Source organism: Sturnira hondurensis, unplaced genomic scaffold (assembly GCF_014824575.4).
Source record: "Sturnira hondurensis isolate 20B ecotype Veracruz unplaced genomic scaffold, ASM1482457v3 Scaffold0016617, whole genome shotgun sequence".
In the NCBI taxonomy this organism is placed as follows: Eukaryota; Metazoa; Chordata; class Mammalia; order Chiroptera; family Phyllostomidae; genus Sturnira; species Sturnira hondurensis.
In genome coordinates this window covers 7,100,917-7,121,139 of record NW_028089248.1, presented here as the reverse complement: position 1 = coordinate 7,121,139, position 20,223 = coordinate 7,100,917, and the positions used below count along the sequence as shown (strand labels likewise).

Sequence of the window (20,223 nt, the reverse complement as noted above, 5' to 3'; positions counted from 1 at the left end):
ACTTTTTGTCCTCAGAGTGGCCCACTTTCGGGGTAGGCTGGCCCCCTGAAGACACCCTGAATTTAAGTATTATTCGGGCAGTCCATCTAGTAATGACAGGAAAGCCAGGACACCCTGATCAATTTGCCTACATCAATTGGTGGCAGGAGTTCGCCCAGGATGTGCCTAAATGGCTCCAACAGTGCAGAAAGATGGCCCCTAAGTGCTCAGGCTTAACTGAGATGGCGGGAAAGCCGGTCCTGTTGTAGGAGGAAGACACGAAAAGAGGCTCGAGTTTTAGTAACTCAGGGGCCCAAACACCCCATCCATCAGGGGCACCCGGACGATGACCCACCAGTCTGTCTACCCCCATATAACGGGTCCCCGTCAGCTCCTCCCGGACCAGAGACTCCACCGCCTTCGATGTCGCTGCCTCACCCCCAACCCCGCAGGATACGGGAGTAGCACAGCGACTGAAAGGGGGAGCGAATCGCGGGTACGCGGTGACCACCAGGGACCAAGTCCTTGAAGCAGAACCCCTGCCAACAGGGTGGTCGGCGCAGAGGGCAGAACTTCACGCCCTCATCTGGGCATTAGAACTCAGTAAGGGGAAAAGGGTCAACATCTATACTGACTCCAAATACGCTTTTGCCACCCTCCACATACACGGGGCAATATACCAGGAGAGAGGGCTGCCAACCGCCGAGGGAAAAGAGATTAAGAACAAAACTGAAATCCTCCAGGTCTTAGAGGCTGTCTGGGAACCAGACAGCAGTGATATACTGCAAAGGGCACACGAAGGGCGAAACTGAGGAAGCCGTAGGAAATCGGCCAGCAGATCGAGCAGCCTGAGAGGCGGCCAGAAAACCCAGACCTCAAGCGTTGGTCGCTGGCCCTTTAATTAGTTCCCCTCTTAATAGCCAAGATTACCAGCCGGCAGAAGAACAATGGGCCATAGAGGCACGGGCAATCAAAACCCCAGAGGGCCTGAGGAGACTCCCTGATGGGTGCATTTACATACCTCAAAGCCAAGCAGGACAGGTGGTCCAGAACTGCCATACCCTAACTCACCTCGGAAAGACAGCGTTAGAAAACCTGCTTCGAAGGTATCTATACACACCTGACCTCCCCACTCTGCCTGCCCGCGCTGTGGCCAGATGCATAACATGTGCCAAAAACAAAGCCTCAGGAAACCGCCGAGTTCCGCCCGGGACACAACATCAGGGAACCCAACCCCTGGAAGACCTACAAATAGGCTTTACTGACATCAAACTGAGCCTGGGCTATGCATATTTGCTTGTACTAATATGTGGCTTTTCAGGATGGGTCAAGGCCTTCCCCACAAGGACAGAGAAAGCTAAGGAAGTAGCCAGAGTCTCACTCAGGGAAATAATTCCTAGACATGGATTGCCTCTTAGCATGGGAAGCGATAATGGGCCTGCTTTCGTTTCCCAAGTACTACAGGAATTAGCTAAGGCACTGAACCTGAAGTGGAAACTACACACTGCCTATCGGCCCCAGAGCTCAGGAAAAGTAGAAAGGATGAACAGGACATTGAAAGAGACCTTAGCAAAATTGTGCCAAGAAACTGGATTACCCAGGACTGCCCATAGCTTTACTCCAGGTGAAGAACACCCAAACCAGACAGGGTATACCCCTTATGAACTAGTACATGGAAAGCCTACTCCAGTAACAAGGATAACTGAAAACACAAATATGTACAAGGAGAAATAGCGCAGAGGAGATATTTAGAACAACTGGGGAAAACCTTAGATCAGATCAGGGAAGCCAGTTTAGGGTTTGAACGCAAGCCTCGAGGGGGGCCAGCGCACTCCCACCAGCCAGGGCAATATGTTTGGGTAAAAGACTGGAAAAAGGAACCCCTCCAGCCTGTGTGCACAGGCCCACACCTAGTTCTTTAACTACTCCCACTGCCTTAAAGGTTGCAGGAATAACGCCACGGATCCATCATTCCTGGGTGAAGGCGGCGGCCGAGCCAGACCCACTGCAGGAGGACACCGAGACACCACCACTCTGCCCACTGAAACTGCAACGACGCGGACCAGTCACGGCCAAGCAGTGGGAAATAATACCTACAGACCGAGATGGACAAATGCCCAGCCGAGTTGCTAGTCCCCCCCTTACTGGTAACCGGAATCCTAGGTCTGGGCCTAGGATCCACCACACCTGAGGAGTGGACACGAGGAGAAAACATCGGGATTGTAGTTTTATTTTACTGTATCGCCTCTGCCTTTCTTGGAATCTTTTGCTTACTGTAACATTAGGTATCTGCAAGGTTTAATCATCTTAGTCAAGCTAACCTTAGGAATTAACGAGGGAACTACCTCGTGGAAATTTTACGTTAGGGAGACCTATAGGAAGGGAGATAACTTCATCACACACAATGTTAAAGTATACCTCTGCCCAAAAGGTGGATGTAAGCCTAGCACGATAATCCCTCTTCCTTCACAGGAACTGAAAAGCTTAGACGGGTGGGTCTGGTTTGGGAGCCCCTTTATTTGCCTACTAGCAGATCAAACCCAAGACTACTGCAGGTGGTGGCCAGAGACCACCTTCAATAGGTGGTTGCCCCTATTGAAGCTGCCAAGGTCATAGTACAAACTGCAGGGAAGTTCTGCTGACTATAAAGAACCCAAATGACAAAATACGGGAAAAAAGAGTAGTAGGGAAATTATATGGCAGCAACCTCCACTCTGGGCAGTAGGGGACATTTACATATATAAAGCACAGGAAATAACCTACCTGGGCCTAAAGGTAATCCAGCAGGTAAAACAGGAAATCACAGAGAAAGAGAAAGAGATCGCTGAGCAGTTTCAGGATTCAGAAAAGCCCTTTTCATGGATAAGCTTAATACAGGAAGGGGCAGAGTTATTGAATGTATCTAGCCCTGGGAACTATACTGATTGTTTCCTGGGTGCCTCTCTCACCAGACCACCCTTGACAGCTGTCCCAGTATCAGGGACTCCCGATATCCCCAACAGCTCCCCGGCATCTCCAGCCCTTTCCCAAGTTCCTCTTTACCTAGTTAATGAGACACAGTACAACCAGACCTGGTGCACCAACACACCGTTCGCTGTTCTAAGAAGCCCCCCCACCCCAGCCTTTTCTTCTGGTGCAACGGGGCCCTCTCCCAGGTCTACAACTGTGGTAAAAGAGAACTCTGCCTCCTAGTAGCCCTAGCCCCCCAGTTAACTCTCTACCAGCCAGGGGAACTTAGTGCCCTCCTCACTCCTAGAAGAGAAAAGTGAGCAGTATTCCGACCGCTGTTAGTAGGACTCACCTTCGCTACTTCCATAGTTGGCACCAGTACAGGAGGGACTGGCCTAGCAGTAAGCCTCCAGTCAGAGCAACAGTTAAGGAATGAACGAAATGAAGCCATGGAAGCCGCCGATAACTCTATGGTATCATCACAACGTCAGATGACACCCCTGGCACGTGTAGCACAGCAGAACAGATGAGCCCTAGATTTACTCACTGAAGGAAAAGGAGGGACCTGCCTATTTTTATAGGAAGAATGCTATTATATTAATGAGAGTGGGATAGTCAAGGAAAATCTTAATAGATTAAAAGAGATACAGAAAAGATTAAAGACTTCCGACTACCCATCCCAGGTACCACCTGGTGGCAGTCCACCCTGTTCTCCTTACTGGCCCTGGTCCTTGGCTCACTCTTGATCCTATTCTTAGTCTTAACTTTAGGACCATGTTTACTCCGGACCCTAGTACAGCAGTTAGACGCCACAGTAGTCCGCAGGCCACAACCAAAATACTCTCTCTCCAGCAATACCAATATCAAAGAGTACAGACAGGTGATGCTGAGACTAGCGAAGAAGCTGAGCATCAAAGAGGGGAATGAAGCAGGATAGGAACAAGGAAATATCATTTTAAAGTTGTTTTTGCAACATTTTAGTAAGACAGAGTGGGCTTGCCCCACCCCGAGCTGTGTGCACCCTAGATAAGCAACTATCTAACGACATTCTGCTTCTGTAACCTGCTTTGCGCCCTTTAAATGTAAAACCAACCCACAGAACGGGAATCAGAATTTGGAGACTGCCTCCTCTGAGCCTTCGTGTAATAAAGAGTGCTCCGCCATCCTAACTGAGTGTGGGTGACTTTTTCCGTAACAAAAGGAGTTCATCATCACCAAGCCACTATTATATGAAATGTTAAAGGGACTTACCTAAGAAAAAGAAGATCAAAAATACGAACAGTAAAATGACAACAAATTCACAACTATCAACAAATGAACCGAAAAGAAAAGAAAAACAACAAAAACAAAAGCTAAGCAAAAAACAGGACCGGAATCAGAGGAACGGACATCACACGGAGGGATTGCAGTTGTGGGGGAGGGAGGAATGGGGGAAAGGTACAGGGAAGAAGAAGCATAACTGGTAGGCACAAAATCGACAGGGAGAGATAAAAACTGGTATAGAAAACAGAGAACCCGAAGAACTTACATGTACAACCCATGGACATGAACTAAGGTGGAGGAAGCTGGGCCATTGGGGGTACAGGGCGGAGGGGGGTAAAGGGGGATAAATTGGGACAACTGTAATAGCATAACTAATAAAAATACTTTTAAAAAGTTTCCTTTGTGGAGATTTCCATTTCCTTTGCGAGCAGCCACCTTGCCTGGTTCCGTGGTAAGCGTTGTCTTGCACTGCGGTGGCTTTTCAGATCTCTGCAGGGCAGTGGGAGATGTCCTATGTTCCCTGGGAAGGTGGGCATACCTCTGTGTTTGGGTCGCTCAGGACGATGACCTGTGTTGGGCGATGGGGTTCCAAATCCGAGAGGGCCCCACGCTGTCCCCTGCAGGCAGACCCTGCTGGCAGCGCAGCCAGCACAAGTCACATTTCCGATGGAGCAGATGGAAGTGAAATTGGGACAGGATTGGACCTTTGAGATTCCCCCCCGCATGACAAAACCAAAACAAAAGTGTAGGAACAGTAACAATAGTGGCCAATGGGCAAACGAAGAACTGCTCATTACACAATGTGCATTCTCCAGCATTACCTGGTTCCAGCTCTAAAGAGTCACATACATGGGGCAAGACAGCTTCAAGTACAGATGGCAATCGGCCGGAGCTGAAGAACACTGCTGTCCGCACCCAAGTGTGGTGTACGGGCAATGGCTTCTTCACCCTGGAAACACCCTCCTGAGGACCCAGTGGGACCTGCACAGTATCCAGGAGGCCATCCGGACCACAGTCCTCCAGGTGGCTGCAGGGCTGGAAAAGAGCTGGAGGCTGGGGCTGGGTGCCCAGCAGCTCCCTGGTCCACCGGGCCATGAGTCATCGAGGGGACAAGCTCTGCCTTGAAAGGCTGGACAGCTGGTAGAACAGCAGGTCGATAAACATAAGAGCTACTCACAAGCTGAAACAGATGACTTTGCAGAGAGGGGAGAGGAAGCTGCACCACACGTGACGTGAAACTCTGAGGCTGTAAGAGAAAAGACTTGACCCAACTGAAAAGGTACAACTTCTGTCTGGAGGAAAAGAAGATAAATGAATGACAGACTGATAAAAATATTTGCAATATGTTTAATGATATATAAAGAGCTCTTACAAAACAAAAGAAAATGAAAAGAAATGTGGGCAAATGACATGAATTGTTTGTAAAAACATAACCAAATGGCTATTTAGACAGAAATGATGCTCAACCTTTCTAATAATGAAAGACATCCACATAAACATGAGAACACTTTTCCTTGCCTTTGGAAAAAAACAATAAAAAGATAATATACAGTATTGGTGGTGGGAGAACACAGGCAATTTATACTGTTAGTAGGGTGACAGGGTGGTGAGAAGCTTGGGGGCAGGTGGAATGGGGAAACTGAGACAAGAAAATTAAGCAAGGCCAGGCACTTTGAGCAACTTACAACCTACTCCTAAACCGCAAATCTTATCTCCCATCACCAAGGACACCTGAGAGCAAATGGTTCCTACCTCTCCTTCCTGACCAGAGAACATACAGCTTAAATCACCTTTGATACTTTTGCAGTTGTGAGATACCACAGGTGGCCAGGGAAGGGAGAAGGGGAAACCCAGAAGTTGGCAACAAGCATAAGACCTCTAAGAAACACAAGATAAACAACTATCGCCCTGGCTGGTGTAGCTCAGTGGATTGAGCGAGGGCCTGCAAACCAGACAATCGTGGTTCGATTCCCAGTCAGGGCACATGCTTGGGTTGCAGGCCAGTTTCTGGCAGGGGCCAATTCCCTGCAGGGGATGCACGAGAAGCAACCATACATTGATGTTTCCTTCCTCTCTCTTTCCCTTCCCCTCTAAAGATAAATAAATAAAATATTTTAAAAAAAAGATAAACAACTATCTTTCACTGAGTTTATTTGCAGGGATTAAAGAAGAACAAAAACAAGACCAGAGTGCACCTGAAGGGAGAAAATAACAACAAGCATTCATCACTGCCCTGTAGCCTACAGCAACACTGTAACAGAAGGGCCTGCTCCCACCCTCTCACCCCAATAGAAAGCCTGGGCACTCACACACAGGCACGGCTCTGGTTCTGATCCCCACAGTTACTGCCCTCTCTAGGGCTGAATAAATCTTATTCTCATTTAAAAAAGAAGACAGAATCAATTTGACTCATAGATTTAGCAAATCTAATTTGTATAAATATATGAAGTATAAGACGTGATTCATAACTGCTGCTCATCTTATTCTACATGGAACCACATACAGAGTGGGGCAGCAGTAGGTTTGTATGGAAAATTGTGCAATGACTAATAAATAATGCAATAATAAACTCTCTGTTTTGAATACTCACAACTGTAAACCTACATTTTTCCCACCCTATATGTTCATGACAGTGAATTTCATCACTTAATAAACACTGCCCTGGCTGGTGTAGCTCAGTGGATTGAGCGTTGGCCTACGAACCTCACGATCATGGTTCGATTCCCAGCCAGGGCACATACCTGGGTTGCAGGCCAGTTCCCAGAAGTGGATGCATGAGAAGCAACCATACATTGATATTTCTCTCTCTCTCTCCTTTTCTTCTCCTCTAAAGATAAATAAAATCTTTAAAAAATAAAAATAAATATTTACTAATTATTGTGGGCAGGTCATTGCACACATTTCTTGTGTTCTATTGATAATATAAAGTCCAAATTCTTTATCAGGAGCCAACTAGCCAACTTCAATAAATTAGCGTTAAGAAGTTGGGGTCCCTTTCTCCCCCAAGAAGAACATTGGTGTTCAGGAGAATGTAACTACCATGTTTTCCTGGGCTTTGATTAAACCCCAGATGTGTGGCCTTCAGGCCAAGCATCTGCAATTTCATATTGCTGGAGCCATCATTATATATCTCTATACAATGGGGAGGGTGCATCTTTCTATAAGTTTGCTGTGGCTGAACCGACAAAACAGGCATATGCAGATTTCTGCAGGAGTTATGATTCCATGAAAGATTTTGAGATGAGGAAGGCTGGTCTCTTTCTGAGGGCACAGTGGTCTTTGAATGTAAGGAACTTCTGTGGGTTGACTTCCATAGTTTCTCTGTAGCTGAGTTGCTGGGAAGTCGGTTTCTGCTGGGAGGCACCTGTACATCTTCCTGTTGGGGCCTGTGATTGACACTTTTTCCTGTGATTGACTAGAGGTGGTGCTGGGTGAGAGCACCCCCTTCTCACCAGTCAACTCCACTTTAGTGAGGTTCCCCTTTATGCAATTTCACAGTAATAATTAGTTGGCTTATTTCCAACCCATGGAAATGAAGTTATCTTTCTGTGCTCAAAATGAGGTAAGGGCCAGAAACTCTCTTCTCATTTTATCTCGTGAAAGCCAGTGGCAGCTACACTGGCCCTGGACCCCTGTCCTCGGATTAGGTGCCTTATATTTGTGCAAAATACTTGTTGGTTTTCTCAGGTGTTTGTTTGTTTTCATTTCTGTTTGATTGTATCTTGTCTTATTTCTTTTTTTTATCTTTAGAGGGGAAGAGAAGGAGAGAGGGAGAGAAATATCAATGTATGGTTGCCTCTCGTGAGTCCCCTGCTGGGAACTGGCCTGCAAACCAGGCATGTGCCCTGACTGGGAATCGAACCGCGATCGTCTGGTTCACAGGCCCCGCTCAATCCACTGAGCTACACCAGCCAGGGCTTGTCTTATTTCTGAAGCCTTTGTAGACCTGCTAAAGCTACTTCAACAAACCTATTACTCGTATCACCACTTCTCCCCATGGCTTTTCTAGTATACTTATTACTCCATGTGTTCAATCTCTGAACCCTCTGGAACTTATTTGGTGTCTATGAATTGTGTAGTCACCATTTACTGACTTAAGTTTCCCCTGAATGCAATGCAGTCTTGACCGCATCCTCACTGGTTATGCAGCTCTTGTTGAAAGTGGGTTGGACAAGGGAGGGCTAGATGGGCCTAGACGAAAGTCGGAGATCCCGACCACAGTCTGATGGAACAAAGACACTTTGTCAGGCGGCAGGAGGGCCACATCCACCCTGAAGACCTGCCCCGGCCCAGGGTTCCCAGCTCCTGCGGGGCGGGTCCCGGCCCAGCAGCTGCCAAACAAGCCACAGAAACGTGAAACACCAAGCCACAGTTCTCCCCGCAAGCTGCGTGACAGGCACTCGCTGGAACCGAAGCAGCCAATCCCTGCAGAGTGGGGCGGGCCTGGGAACCCAAGACTGACAGACAGGCTCCGCCCCCGTCCCGCCCTTTCAACTCTCCCGACCACCAATTGGCGATCAGATCCTGCGACCTCAGCCCTGATTGGCCGCAGGCACCGCGGCAACTATAGCGGCTGGAACTTCGCCGTCCGCGCGTCACACCCCCTGAGGGCGGGAGACAGGAGCCGGGAAACCGAGGCCGGGGTGGGCGGCGTGGCGGGGGACCCGGGCGACTGACAGGAACCCGGGGGACCTTGCCATGTGGACCCCTTAGCCCTCGACCTTCAAGTCCAGCCTAAGAGACCCCAGATGCCCTCGTCCTGAGAGGCTGGGGGGGGGACCCGAAGCTCCTCGCCCAGACCAACGCTGGGACCCCCGAAAACCCCAGCTCCCCTCAGCCCCGGGCACCCGGCCCGCAGCCCGCCCGGAAGGACCGGCTCTCCCCAAACCCCGAGACCCCGAAAGCCGTCGTCCCGGGACGCAGGGTCGGGAGAGCCCTCAGTGAGCGCCCCCCCTCTGCTCAGCCTCGGGGGTCCGCTGGCCGCCCCCACCCCCGGCGCTGCGCGTGCCCTCGGCCAGAGAGGCGCCGGCGCCTGACAGACGGCCGTCTCCCGGGGACCGGCCCCGGCCCGCGCGCACCTCCCCGCAGCCCGGAAGCGGCTCCCGCGCCCCTTCCCCGACAGAGGCGCCGTCCCCGTGGCCGCCGCCCGGGCCCGGCCGCGATCCTCCTGAGGCGCCGCAGCGGGGAGGGCGGGTCCTCGCGGCCCCTCTCCGGGCGCCCCGCCGACGGGAGGGCGGCGTGCGGCCCTCCCAGCGCCTTGTCCTTCCACAGGCGCCTGGGCCTCGGGCTGGGAGGCCATGGACCCGGGCCGCGAGCCGCAGGAGCGCCCCGAGGGCGACGCGGGGCGAGCGGGGCGGAAGCCGCAGGTGAGCGGTGGCGTCGGAGCGGGACGGCAGCCGCCGCGGGGCGGGGCGGAAAGGCGGGGCGGGAAGGCGGGGCGGGAAGGCGGGGCGGGAAGGCGGGGCGGCCCCGGCGGAGGGGCGGCCCCCACGCCCCCACGCCCCCACGCCCCCACGCCCCCACGCCGTCCGCTGCCCTTGCAGGCCGCAGACGCCTTCCGGGACATCTCCGGCTACTTCTCCAGGGAAGACTGGGCGGCGATGGGCGCCTGGGAGAAGAGCCGGTACCGGAACGTGAAGAGCAACTACGAAGTGCTGCTCGGCCTAGGTAGCCGTCGGGCCGAGGGGCCGGCCGTGCGCGTCCGCCGGGCCCTTCGCCGTCGGGACCACGGTCGGTTTCTCCGCAGGTCTCAGGGCCCCTCGGCCGGCCTTCATGTGCCGCCGCAGGCGGGCCGCCGCGGCCCGGGCGGCGGCCAGCGACGACTCGGACGAGGAGTGGACGCCCAGGCAGCGAGGTGAGGGCCCGGCCGCGCGGTGCGTCCCGGGCGTCGCCTTGGCGGAAACCGCGTCTGCGGGCGGCAGGCCTGAGGCTCCCTTGCCGAGGCGGCGCGGCGCCGGGCGGGCAGCGGCGGAAGGACGAGGGGAAAGACGCCCGGAGGCCACGTCCCGCCGGCCCGCGGGGAAGAAGCCAGGACGGAGGAAGGGTCTTGTGGCGTGCATGGCGTTTCTGCGCAGGCGCAGGGCCTCTATTACATTTTTGTCATGAAAGGCCAATTTACTTTCAATAAGGAAGGCTTTTAAAGTTTTATTCCTGGCTGGTGTAGCTCAGTGGATTGAGCGTGGGCCTGCCAATCACACGATCGCGGTTCGATTCCCGGTCAGGGCACATGCCTGGGTTGCAGGCCAGTTCCCAGCAGGGGACTCATGAGAGGCAACCATACATTGATACTTCTCTCCTTCCCTTCCCCTCTAAAGATAAATAAGTAAATATATATATTTTTAAAAATTACTTATTTTTAGGGCTCACAACCCAGGCACATGCGGGCCCTGATTGGGAATCGAACCACCGACCCTTTGGTTCTCAGGCCGCACCGGCCAGGGCTAATTTACTTTTAATATATGTAATAAATACTCTATGAATGTAGGATTAAGCACATATGATGCTTTGCCTAGTTTTTTTAGAAGCATTTTAAGAATATTACTTGGTGCCCCCAATAGAAGCTTAAGCCTTAACGATGGCTCAGAAAACATTTTCCATCTTCCTTGGATTGCCCTCTGACTACCCTCTGATTCGGAATTCTGTGTACCTAATGAGAATCTCCAGATTTTGGAAACATTTACCAACCAAAACACTGATTTTTTGTCATCTTTTAGGCAAACCTTCTTGGGTGGCCTTCAGAGGGGAGCAGAATAAACACCAGAAGGTGAGTATTTCCCAACCCTGTTAAGAAGAAGAACTTCCCATGGATACAGATACAGGTAAAAGTAGGAGAATGCGGACAGTTTCAGAGACATAGAAGTGTTTGTTTCTGTGCAATCTAATCCATGGCTCCTTCCCTAAACCACTTACTCAGTAAAACTACCATAGTTTTATAGAGTTTACACTGTCTCGTCTACATATCATTACACCATTCATCTGACTCACGATTACAACCGAAATTCTCTCCCGTGACGCTGAGGTGAGAGACACAGTCAGACCCTGCAGGGGTGTCCAGCCTTTTGGCATCTCTGGGCCACACTGGAAGAAGAACGGTTGTCTTGGGCTACACATTAAATACATTGCAACATGTGAGCACAAAATAATCTCAAATGTTTTAAGTAAATTTAGAGTGTTGTGTTGGGCCACATTCACAGCCATCCTGGGCTGCATGCGGCCCGCGGACCAGTCTGGACACCCCTACAAGGGTAGAGTCTGATATGCAGGCAGTGTGCACCATGCAAAGTCCCACATAAAGAGGGGTGTAGGCTCCCCAGCACCAGAGCCTCCCACTCTAAGAGAGCATCTCCCACCCCTGAGGAGCTTCAGGCTTGATGACTAAGAAACAAGTGATAAAATGGCTTAAGGTTACACACTATTCAACAGAAACTCATCCATCTGCAACTGATTTCAAATGCCCATCCCTGTAGGAGGAAGGAACAGCTTCTCTCTCTGAGCAGTAATGAGGCCACTCTCACCCTGTTTGGAATCATTTGTTCAGCTGTCTGGCCCACCACTGTGTTGTGAGCTCTCTGAGAGGCTGGTCCATACTGCATTCTTCACAGAAGTCTCATGGCCTTGAGGGCCCCTGAATATTTTCTGAATGAATGATTTCACAATTGCAAATTAAACTAGAATGGGTCAATGAATGCTGAAGATAATTTCTGTAAGATGTCAAATATGGAGACAGCCAACGGGTAAATTGATGGCAGGACTGTAATCTCACATCCATACTGTATTACGCAGCTCACAGAACACTTTCTGTTGCTATACACGGTGAACATTGTTGTAGTTCATGGTCACTAATATTAAGAATGAGCCTGTTGTAGATCAGGAAACTGAAGAGAACTAGCTAGTGGTACAACTTCATTCAGACAAAATTGGTGGGAACCAGCTAATCTGATTACAAATATTCTTTCCAAGATACAGCAGTTTGCAAATTTTAGCATCATTTTCTTTATTACCTAGATATGTTTCTGCCAACTGTTTAATTATTCTCTTCCATATATGCCTCACTCTCACTATTATAGAGAAAGTTGAAAAGCAAGAGCCTAAGGCATGGGTTGTAGTCTTGAATTCAATACGCATATAGGCCCTTTCTTCTTGTTCCAATATTCACACTCCCCAGATATTTCCAAGGGCTGTTGAAGTATCAGTTATACTCATGCGTATAAGAATATATCATAGGCCCTTAAGAAATAAATGCATGTTACCTTTTAATACATGACCCTCACATTGAAGGCAATGTCCAGACTGCCATCAAGCAATGAATCTAGTGTGAAGGAATTGTCTGGAACAGCAAATTTGATGACTGCAAGTGACTCAGAGCATGCCCAGAAACCAGTGTCCCCTCCTGGAAAAGCAAGTGCCTCTGGAGAGCACACTGGACAAAAATCAGGTAAGAGAAAATAATCCAGAAACATTAGTTCCTATAAGTTCTACAGAAGGGCTGATAAGTATGACCTAGGTCTGTGAGGTGGACTTTGGATGGACCTGGATTTAACCTGGGCTAAACTGGACTGAAGTTACCACTGGAGCTTTGGGCAAATCCTATAAATTCTCTGAGCTCCTGCATGCTAATGTATAAAGTGAAGATAAGGAAACATCACTCACATATTGTTTGAAAACATTAAATTAAATTTAAAACAATTGACACGTGCAAGTTGTTCAATAAATCCATCTGTCATAACAGCAACCACACTTTACTGGTGTTGTGTGCCCAGGCCTTTACTCAATGCCTAACAGATAAAGTGCACTCAATAAATATGTTATGAATGACTAAAGGTTAGCAAGTTAAACCAGGTAATGGGAAGACCTAGAAGCTAAAATTCAATCATTCACTTTAGTCTCTCTGAACCAATAGTTAGCTGAGTAAAATACTAGAGTATGTAGAAGAGACAGGCGATAATTTGATGGGAAGAGATTGTGTTTTCTGACAAAACGGGAACTAACACTCCAGACCCCACCAACCTCACTCAACTGCTCTTCTCCAACTCAGAACTCAGGAGAAAGGGGATGGATGTGAAGATGTACAGCCTACGAGAAAGAAAAGGCCATGTGTACCAAGAAGTCAGTGAGCCCCAGGATGATGACTACCTTTGTAAGTGACCCTCACTAAGAAGCATGTTGATACAATAATTGCATCTAGCCAGTTGGTCCCCAAATCGTTCCCTTCCTCTAGTGACCTGAAGTACAGGATTGAGTTTCAATTATGTGAGTGCCAGACTCCCTCTGAAGCTCTTTGTGTCCAGGAACATGCATTATACCTTCCCTAACCCCTGTTGCTCTGGCCTCCAGATTGTGAGAATTGTCAGAACTTCTTCATCGACAGCTGTTCTTTGCACGGGCCCCCTACATTTGTAAAGGACAGTGCAGTGGACAAGGGACATCCCAACCGCTCGGCCCTCACCCTGCCCCCTGGGTTGAGAATCAGACCATCGGGCATCCCTGAGGCTGGGCTTGGAGTGTGGAATGAGGCATCTGATCTCCCGGTGGGTCTGCACTTTGGCCCTTATGAAGGACAGGTCACAGAAGATGAAGAGGCAGCCAATGGCGGCTACTCCTGGCTGGTGAGAATTGTTTACCTCTTCCCCTGACCTCTGGCTTCCCACACCCTCCCCGTGGCCTGGAGGGACCTCACCTCCTAATGTTAGACATGGATGGGACAATATAGTTAGCTCTGTGTGCTGACTGGAATTTACATGAACATAGAACTCCTAGTTAAGGATCAGAAGGTAAGTGGGGCCCTGGTTGGTGTAGCTCAGTGGATTGAGGGCGGGCTGTGAACCAAAGGGTCGCAGTTCGATTCCCGGTCAGGGTACGTGCCTGGGTTGCGGGCCCGGTCCCCAGTGGGGGCCACGTGAGAGGCAACCACGCATTGATGTTTCTGTCCCTCTCTTTCTTCTTCCCTTCCCCTCTCTCTAAATATAAAAAAAGAAATAAAATATTTTTTAAAAAGAAGTTAAGTGGGAGCAAAGTGGTGCAGACACGAAGGAGTGGCTCCTCCCTTGTGGGGCTCCTGCTCTGACTGGACAGGGAGACTCGGACGTGTAGGTGATGGGTAAGAAAAATATCATGTGGTCCCAGCTGGCAGTTGAATCCCCATGTAGTCTGAATGAGCTTTGATGACTGTGGAGTAAAATAATTCTTCTGGCTATTACCTCCTCACCAGAAAAATAAAAGGTCTTTAACTTCTCTTCTGAAACCCAGATCACCAAAGGGAGAAACTGCTATGCATATGTGGATGGAAAGGACAAATCCTGGGCCAACTGGATGAGGTGAGGTCAACAGGTCTCTGGGACCGGGAGGGGACTCTCCTCTTCCCTGTCATCACGCCTCCCCAGAGCTCTCCCTTAACCTTTGTTCCTCTTGTTCTCCACACAGTGTTCTTTCATGTCAAGAGACATTTAGAAAAAAAGGAGATAGAAATCTAGCATATGTTCTTGAAAACATAAAGAATTTCTATAGAAAAATTCTATAAAAATTTGTATGCTAAACAAAATTTGGACCCTGGGGCAGAAAAACCTTGAAGAGCCTAGATTCTCCTGGGACCCTGGACAGTACTTTAATTTATCTAATGAACATTAATTAAGCACATATTATGTTCCAGTTTGTTAGACAGAGGAATTTGTTACTTAAAGAGATCACACAACCCATGTCCTTATGAAGGACTTACTGCAGACAGACATGAAACAATTGCTTTTAGAAACTTTTAACTGTAATTTTCACCTTTTTTTTTGAGATGAGCACGGTGTCAGGAGAGCACAAACCAAGGATGGCCTACAGCTGTGAGGGCAGCAAACCATCTCAGCCTCACCTCAAACTAGAGCTGGGCTCTGAGGCCTGCAGAGGAATGGTCGTGGTCCCCTTTCCTGAGGCGGGCTCTTTCATCAGGGGAAACTATGTGAATCAGCTGTTGTTGAATACTGTTGTATTTTGCTAAGACAGAGCAACCTCCAAGTTTCTATGGGAACCTTGGGGAGGCAAGGGAATGGTACCCTAAGTAAAGTGTGGGGAGACTGGAGAAAGGTCCCTCAAGAGAAGATGGACTTGGCCTATATATCGAATGATGTGAGCTAATCTATAAACTGAGTCTAAATCAAACACCAGGTTCTGTGGTGTCAAACAGAAGTTGATTTAGTGTTTAGAGAACCCGGAATTCACTGAGTTTTATGGCCAGGCAGGATTGAGGTTAAGTCTGGAACCGAGTTTTAGAAAATGGTATTAGGAAGCATTAGCACTGCAAGCAGGACTGGGAGGCAGGCATTCGCATGACGTGCTGGCAGACGCTCAGACACTGAACTGAAGGTTCCCTGGGAGCATTAGGGGCAGTGGGCAGCACCAGAGCCTGAGGGCCTGCAGAATCAGTGAGGAGCTGGACATGGATGTAACAGGTAGTAGGAACTCATCACTGCTTTTCTTTCCCTTCATCTGCCTCAATCCCAGGTATGTGAACTGTGCCCGGGATGATGAAGAGCAGAACCTGGTGGCCTTTCAATACCACAGGCAGATTTTCTACCGAACCTGCCGGGTCATCAGGCCAGGCTGTGAGCTGCTGGTCTGGTACGGGGAAGAGTATGGCCAGGAGCTGGGCATCAAGTGGGGCAGCAAGTGGAAGAGAGAGCTTGTGGCCGGGAGAGGTAGGCACCACTGTTCTTCCTCAAAATGGAAAGAAAAGCAAAAACTTTCCTTAGAAATGTTCATGCTCATGGTCCAACTCTTAAGTAGAGTAAAATCCCCTCTAAAGTCAGTAAAGTTTCATATCAGATGTTTTAGAACTTAAGGATTCCTTTCATATGCTTTTGACTCTTAAGAAGAATTTTTATATTTTTAATTTCTGCACAAATTTTTTAAATTCTTCGTGCACTAAATATACAACAGCATATAGTACTGGAAGACTTAGGGGCCAAAAAAACCCCTCAAGTTTTTCAAGAGATATTAATTACTTCTTTTTAGAGAGAGGGGAGGGGAGGGTAAGGGAGGAAAGCATCAGTGTGCTGGAGAGATGTCGATCAGTTCCCTCATAAAGGCTCTCTTATGAGCCCTTGCCCAGCTGGGGACTGAACACTCAACCCAGCCCCGTGCTCTGACCACGAATCGAACCCATGACGTTTTGCGTTGTGGGACAACACCCAACCCACTGAGCCACCCTGGTCGGAGCAAAAAACAAGTTTTTAGGAACTGACCTCACCAAAGCAGGTTTTCCTGGCCTTTTTATAGCTGTTTTCTTCTTAATTGACTCTAATTTCTAAATGAAATATGTATGTTAATATGCATTTATTCGTGATTTCAGTTAGTTGCCCTGTGAGTGCCTACTCTGTGCCGCACAGGGCTCTGGGACCTGGAAATGCAGGTTAACAGCTGATCAGAATCACTGCTCTCGAGTGGCTGACGGGTGAAGGAGGGAAGCCCAGGGGTACATGAGTGCCCGTGTGTAATATCACACAGTGATCAGTGCTTTGGAGAAAAGGAACCCAGGACAAGTGCCTTGGGATCCATGGGAGGGGAGGTGCAGTGTGGCAGGTGGTCAGGGAAGGGCTCTCTCCAGAGAAAACGTTTTTAAAAATACCTGCAGGCAAATGATCCCAGGCAGAGGCGGGGCAGCCAGAGCAGGGAGGGAAAGGGGTGGGGTGTTAAGCGGTCTGAGGACCACTGCAGTCTTGAGCTGGACACAGAGGGTAAGAATGGACGTTGGATAGGTGCTTAGCAGCTAGAAATGCAGCACTGAGCCACTGGGCACTTTGTTCGGTGAGATGGGACAATCGTGCCATCTGCAGCAGCAGAGTGAGCACACGAGAGTGGCGGGGGGGAGGGGCAGAGGCCAGAAAGTGCGACTGTTCTAAGATGCTGCTTTGTTAGATTTTGGAAAATAAACTCCAGTGGGGAACCCTCAGGGACGACTTCATCCCCACGAGAGAGAGAGGGTGATGGACTGGCAGGAGTGGTGTGGGAGTCGGGCGTGTAAGAAGTGTGGCTGGAGAGACACTTCCCAACAGGACGTCCTAGTGTATCTGAAACGGGCTAACATGGAATGAAGTCCAGAATGGACACTAGGTGTGAGGGGGAGGAAGGACAGACCCTCACTCTGTGACTGCGGAACACCGAGGGAGAGGCAGTTCCTAGTTGGGGCCTGTGGCTTCCCCCTTTAACACAACATGTGTGGGAAGGTCACTGCGGCTCCACCCACTCAGGGACTGAAACGACCTCTGGAGCTACTTGGAAGCCCCTAGTCTGCGCAGTGTTAGGAAAGACCCTTGGTGTGGGCTTTCTGGATTCTGAAGAAGATGCACTGCATCAAAGTGAAAAAGAAAATGGCGGCAAGGGGACACTTTGTGGGAGACAGGTTGTGTTGTCACCCCAGTGAGAAGGATTCATGGGACGGGTCTTAGCAGGAGACTAATCGTGGCCCAGGCATTCTTGTCGACCTCTGCCCTGACCAAACCTTTCTCTTTCAGCGCAACCAAAGCCAGAGGTGCACCCGTGTCCCTCCTGCTCTCTGGCCTTCTCCGCTCAGAAATTCCTCAGCCAACACGTGAAGCGCAGCCACCCCTCTCAGAGTCTTCCGGGAACATCCGCAGGAAAACACCTCCAAGCAGAGGACCCCTGCCCAGAGGATCAGAATCGGCGGCAGCAACGTGCTGGCCCACACAGCTGGAAAGACACCTCTGAGGGACGAGAGGTCAAAGAAAGGTCCGACCCTTTGCTTCAAAGGATCAGACGGAGGAGGATTTTAAGGGCCAGTTTGAAACCTCTCAGGGAACAAATGGGGAGCTCGAATGAGTGTGAGGAAATGATGGAGGAAGAGCCCAGCACAGGCCAGAGAGTGCATCCAGAGGACACAGAGAAACTGTCTGTGGGAGAGGGAATGTCAAGAATTGTAATGACGGAGCACGGAGGGTGTGGGCAAGGCTTCGGTGATCGGTCACATCTCATCAGAGACCAGAGGACACACTCTGGGGAGAAGCCCCATGTTTGCAGGGAGTGCGGGAGAGGCTTTACACGGAAGTCAGCTCTCATCACACACCAGAGGACACACTCAGGGGAGAGGCCCTATGTTTGCAGGGAGTGCGGGCGAGGCTTTACACAGAGGTCACATCTCATCAGACACCAGAGGACACACTCAGGGGAGAGGCCCTATGTTTGCAGGGAGTGCGGGAGAGGCTTTACACACAAGACAAATCTCATCACACACCAGAGGACACACTCAGGGGAGAAGCCCCATGTTTGCAGGGAGTGCAGGAGGGGCTTTACATGCAAGTCACATCTCATCACACACCAGAGGACACACTCAGGGGAGAGGCCCTATGTTTGCAGGGAGTGCGGGCGAGGCTTTACACACAAGACAAATCTCATCACACACCAGAGGACACACTCAGGGGAGAGGCCCTATGTTTGCAGGGAGTGCGGGAGAGGCTTTACATGCAAGTCACATCTCACCACACACCAGAGGACACACTCAGGGGAGAAGCCCTATGTTTGCAGGGAGTGTGGGAGAGGCTTTACACACAAGACAAATCTCATCACACACCAGAGGACACACTCTGGGGAGAGGCCCTATGTTTGCAGGGAGTGTGGGAGAGGCTTTGCACTCAAGTCAGATCTCATCAGACACCAGAGGACACACTCTGGGGAGAAGCCCTATGTTTGCAGGGAGTGCGGGAGAGGCTTTACACGGAAGTCAGCTCTCATCACACACCAGCGGACCCACTCTGGGGAGAAGCCCCATGTTTGCAGGAAAGTTGAGTAAGTTGTTAGCATTAAATCACATCTCAATAGCCAAAGGACAAATGTAGCCACCACACAGTTTATACCTCAGCTCTGAGGGGACTTCAGATAAGTGTACTGGCCCTTTACTCTCTCCAAGAGTGTCATTTGTAAAGAAGTAATCAGCTGAAAAAATCCTGCACTTTCATAACAAGAGATGAGGTAGACAAACAGTTACTTAAATGCTATGAAGACGTCAACACCAATCGCCTCCATAGTGGTCTTTTTGTCGTTGTTTTTGCCGCCTATTCTAAATAGTTTTGTCTCCATACAAATTTGAAGCCTAAATACCTCATCCCCCTTATCAGTGAAAGCAGAGGGTTCCAGGAGAGGCCCAGAGAACTCATACTCAGCAACAGAAACTCAAGTCCTGCAAAGGCGTAAGTCTGGAGTCAGTCCAGTTAGGTTACTGCCCAGGAGAGGTGTATGGAAGAGGGACCCCCAAAACATGGAATTTATAAAACTGTGGGTTTGTTCTCACATGTTTGAATTTCAGTCACCTAAGTCCTCTCCATTAGATGCCACACACCTGTGAAGATGTTTCCCCCCCTGCTCAGAAGAGTTTTCGAACTCGTGGATTTCAAAGCCTTTCAGTGCTTCTGCTATTGTTTTGTTTTCATCTCTTCCATCAGCAAAACATTCCCCTTTGAGGGCTTTTTTTTTTCATCTGGAAGGACACAAAAAAAGTCACTCGGGGCAAGATTGGGTAAATAGGGAGGGTAGGGCACAGGGGATCATGGGCATTTTTGGTCAAAAATTGCTGCACATTCAGTGTGGTGTGGGCAGGTGCACTCGTCAATCACCCATCATGAAATGGGCAGATGTGTTGAGCCTTCAAAAATTTCACCAAGGCTGGCCCTGGCTGGTGTAGCTCAGCGGGTTGAGCACAGGCCTGCGAACCAGAGGATCGCAGTTCGATTCCCAGTCAGAGCACATGCCTGGGTTGCAGGCCAGTTTCCCGGCAGGGGACACTCGATACAAGGTGTGTCCCCGGCAGAGGCAACCACACATTGATATTTCTCTCCCTCTCTCCTTCCCTTTCCCTCTAAAGATAGGACAAAAAAATTTCACTGAGGCTGAACACAACCTCTCACAACAATGCCAGTTGGTGCACTGACCAGCTGGTGCACTGATACAGGTGTGTTCCTAGAGCACTCACCTAGTGGGGGAAGCCTGGACTGCAAGGGGCCCACCCTCCAGAAGGTAATTCTGAATTTTTTTGTCCACCCTCTC

The 20,223-nt window shown here is 49.8% G+C and overlaps 1 protein-coding gene across 1 annotated transcript; it reads left to right on the top strand.

The window, feature by feature from the left end:
* Window positions 1-9,488: 9,488 nt before the first annotated feature.
* Window positions 9,489-19,032, top strand: LOC119001121 (histone-lysine N-methyltransferase PRDM9-like). Its single transcript, XM_037066308.1, has 10 exons — window positions 9,489-9,564; window positions 9,742-9,858; window positions 9,938-10,045; window positions 10,905-10,954; window positions 12,469-12,625; window positions 13,226-13,327; window positions 13,525-13,796; window positions 14,437-14,504; window positions 15,673-15,866; window positions 17,682-19,032. The coding sequence occupies exons 1-10, from the start codon at window positions 9,489-9,491 to the stop codon at window positions 18,971-18,973; spliced, it is 2,436 nt and encodes an 811-aa protein (XP_036922203.1). The 3' UTR covers window positions 18,974-19,032.
* Window positions 19,033-20,223: the final 1,191 nt, after the last annotated feature.

What these genes read in the sequence shown, in the direction of transcription:
- LOC119001121 (XM_037066308.1), top strand. Translation starts at nt 9,489, where the DNA reads ATGGACCCGGGCCGCGAGCCGCAGGAGCGCCCCGAGGGCGACGCGGGG. An exon ending in TCCTGGGCCAACTGGATGAG is followed by an intron (nt 14,505 to 15,672) that starts GTGAGGTCAACA and finishes CCTCAATCCCAG; the next exon opens with GTATGTGAACTGTGCCCGGG. An exon ending in AGAGCTTGTGGCCGGGAGAG is followed by an intron (nt 15,867 to 17,681) that starts GTAGGCACCACT and finishes TTTCTCTTTCAG; the next exon opens with CGCAACCAAAGCCAGAGGTG.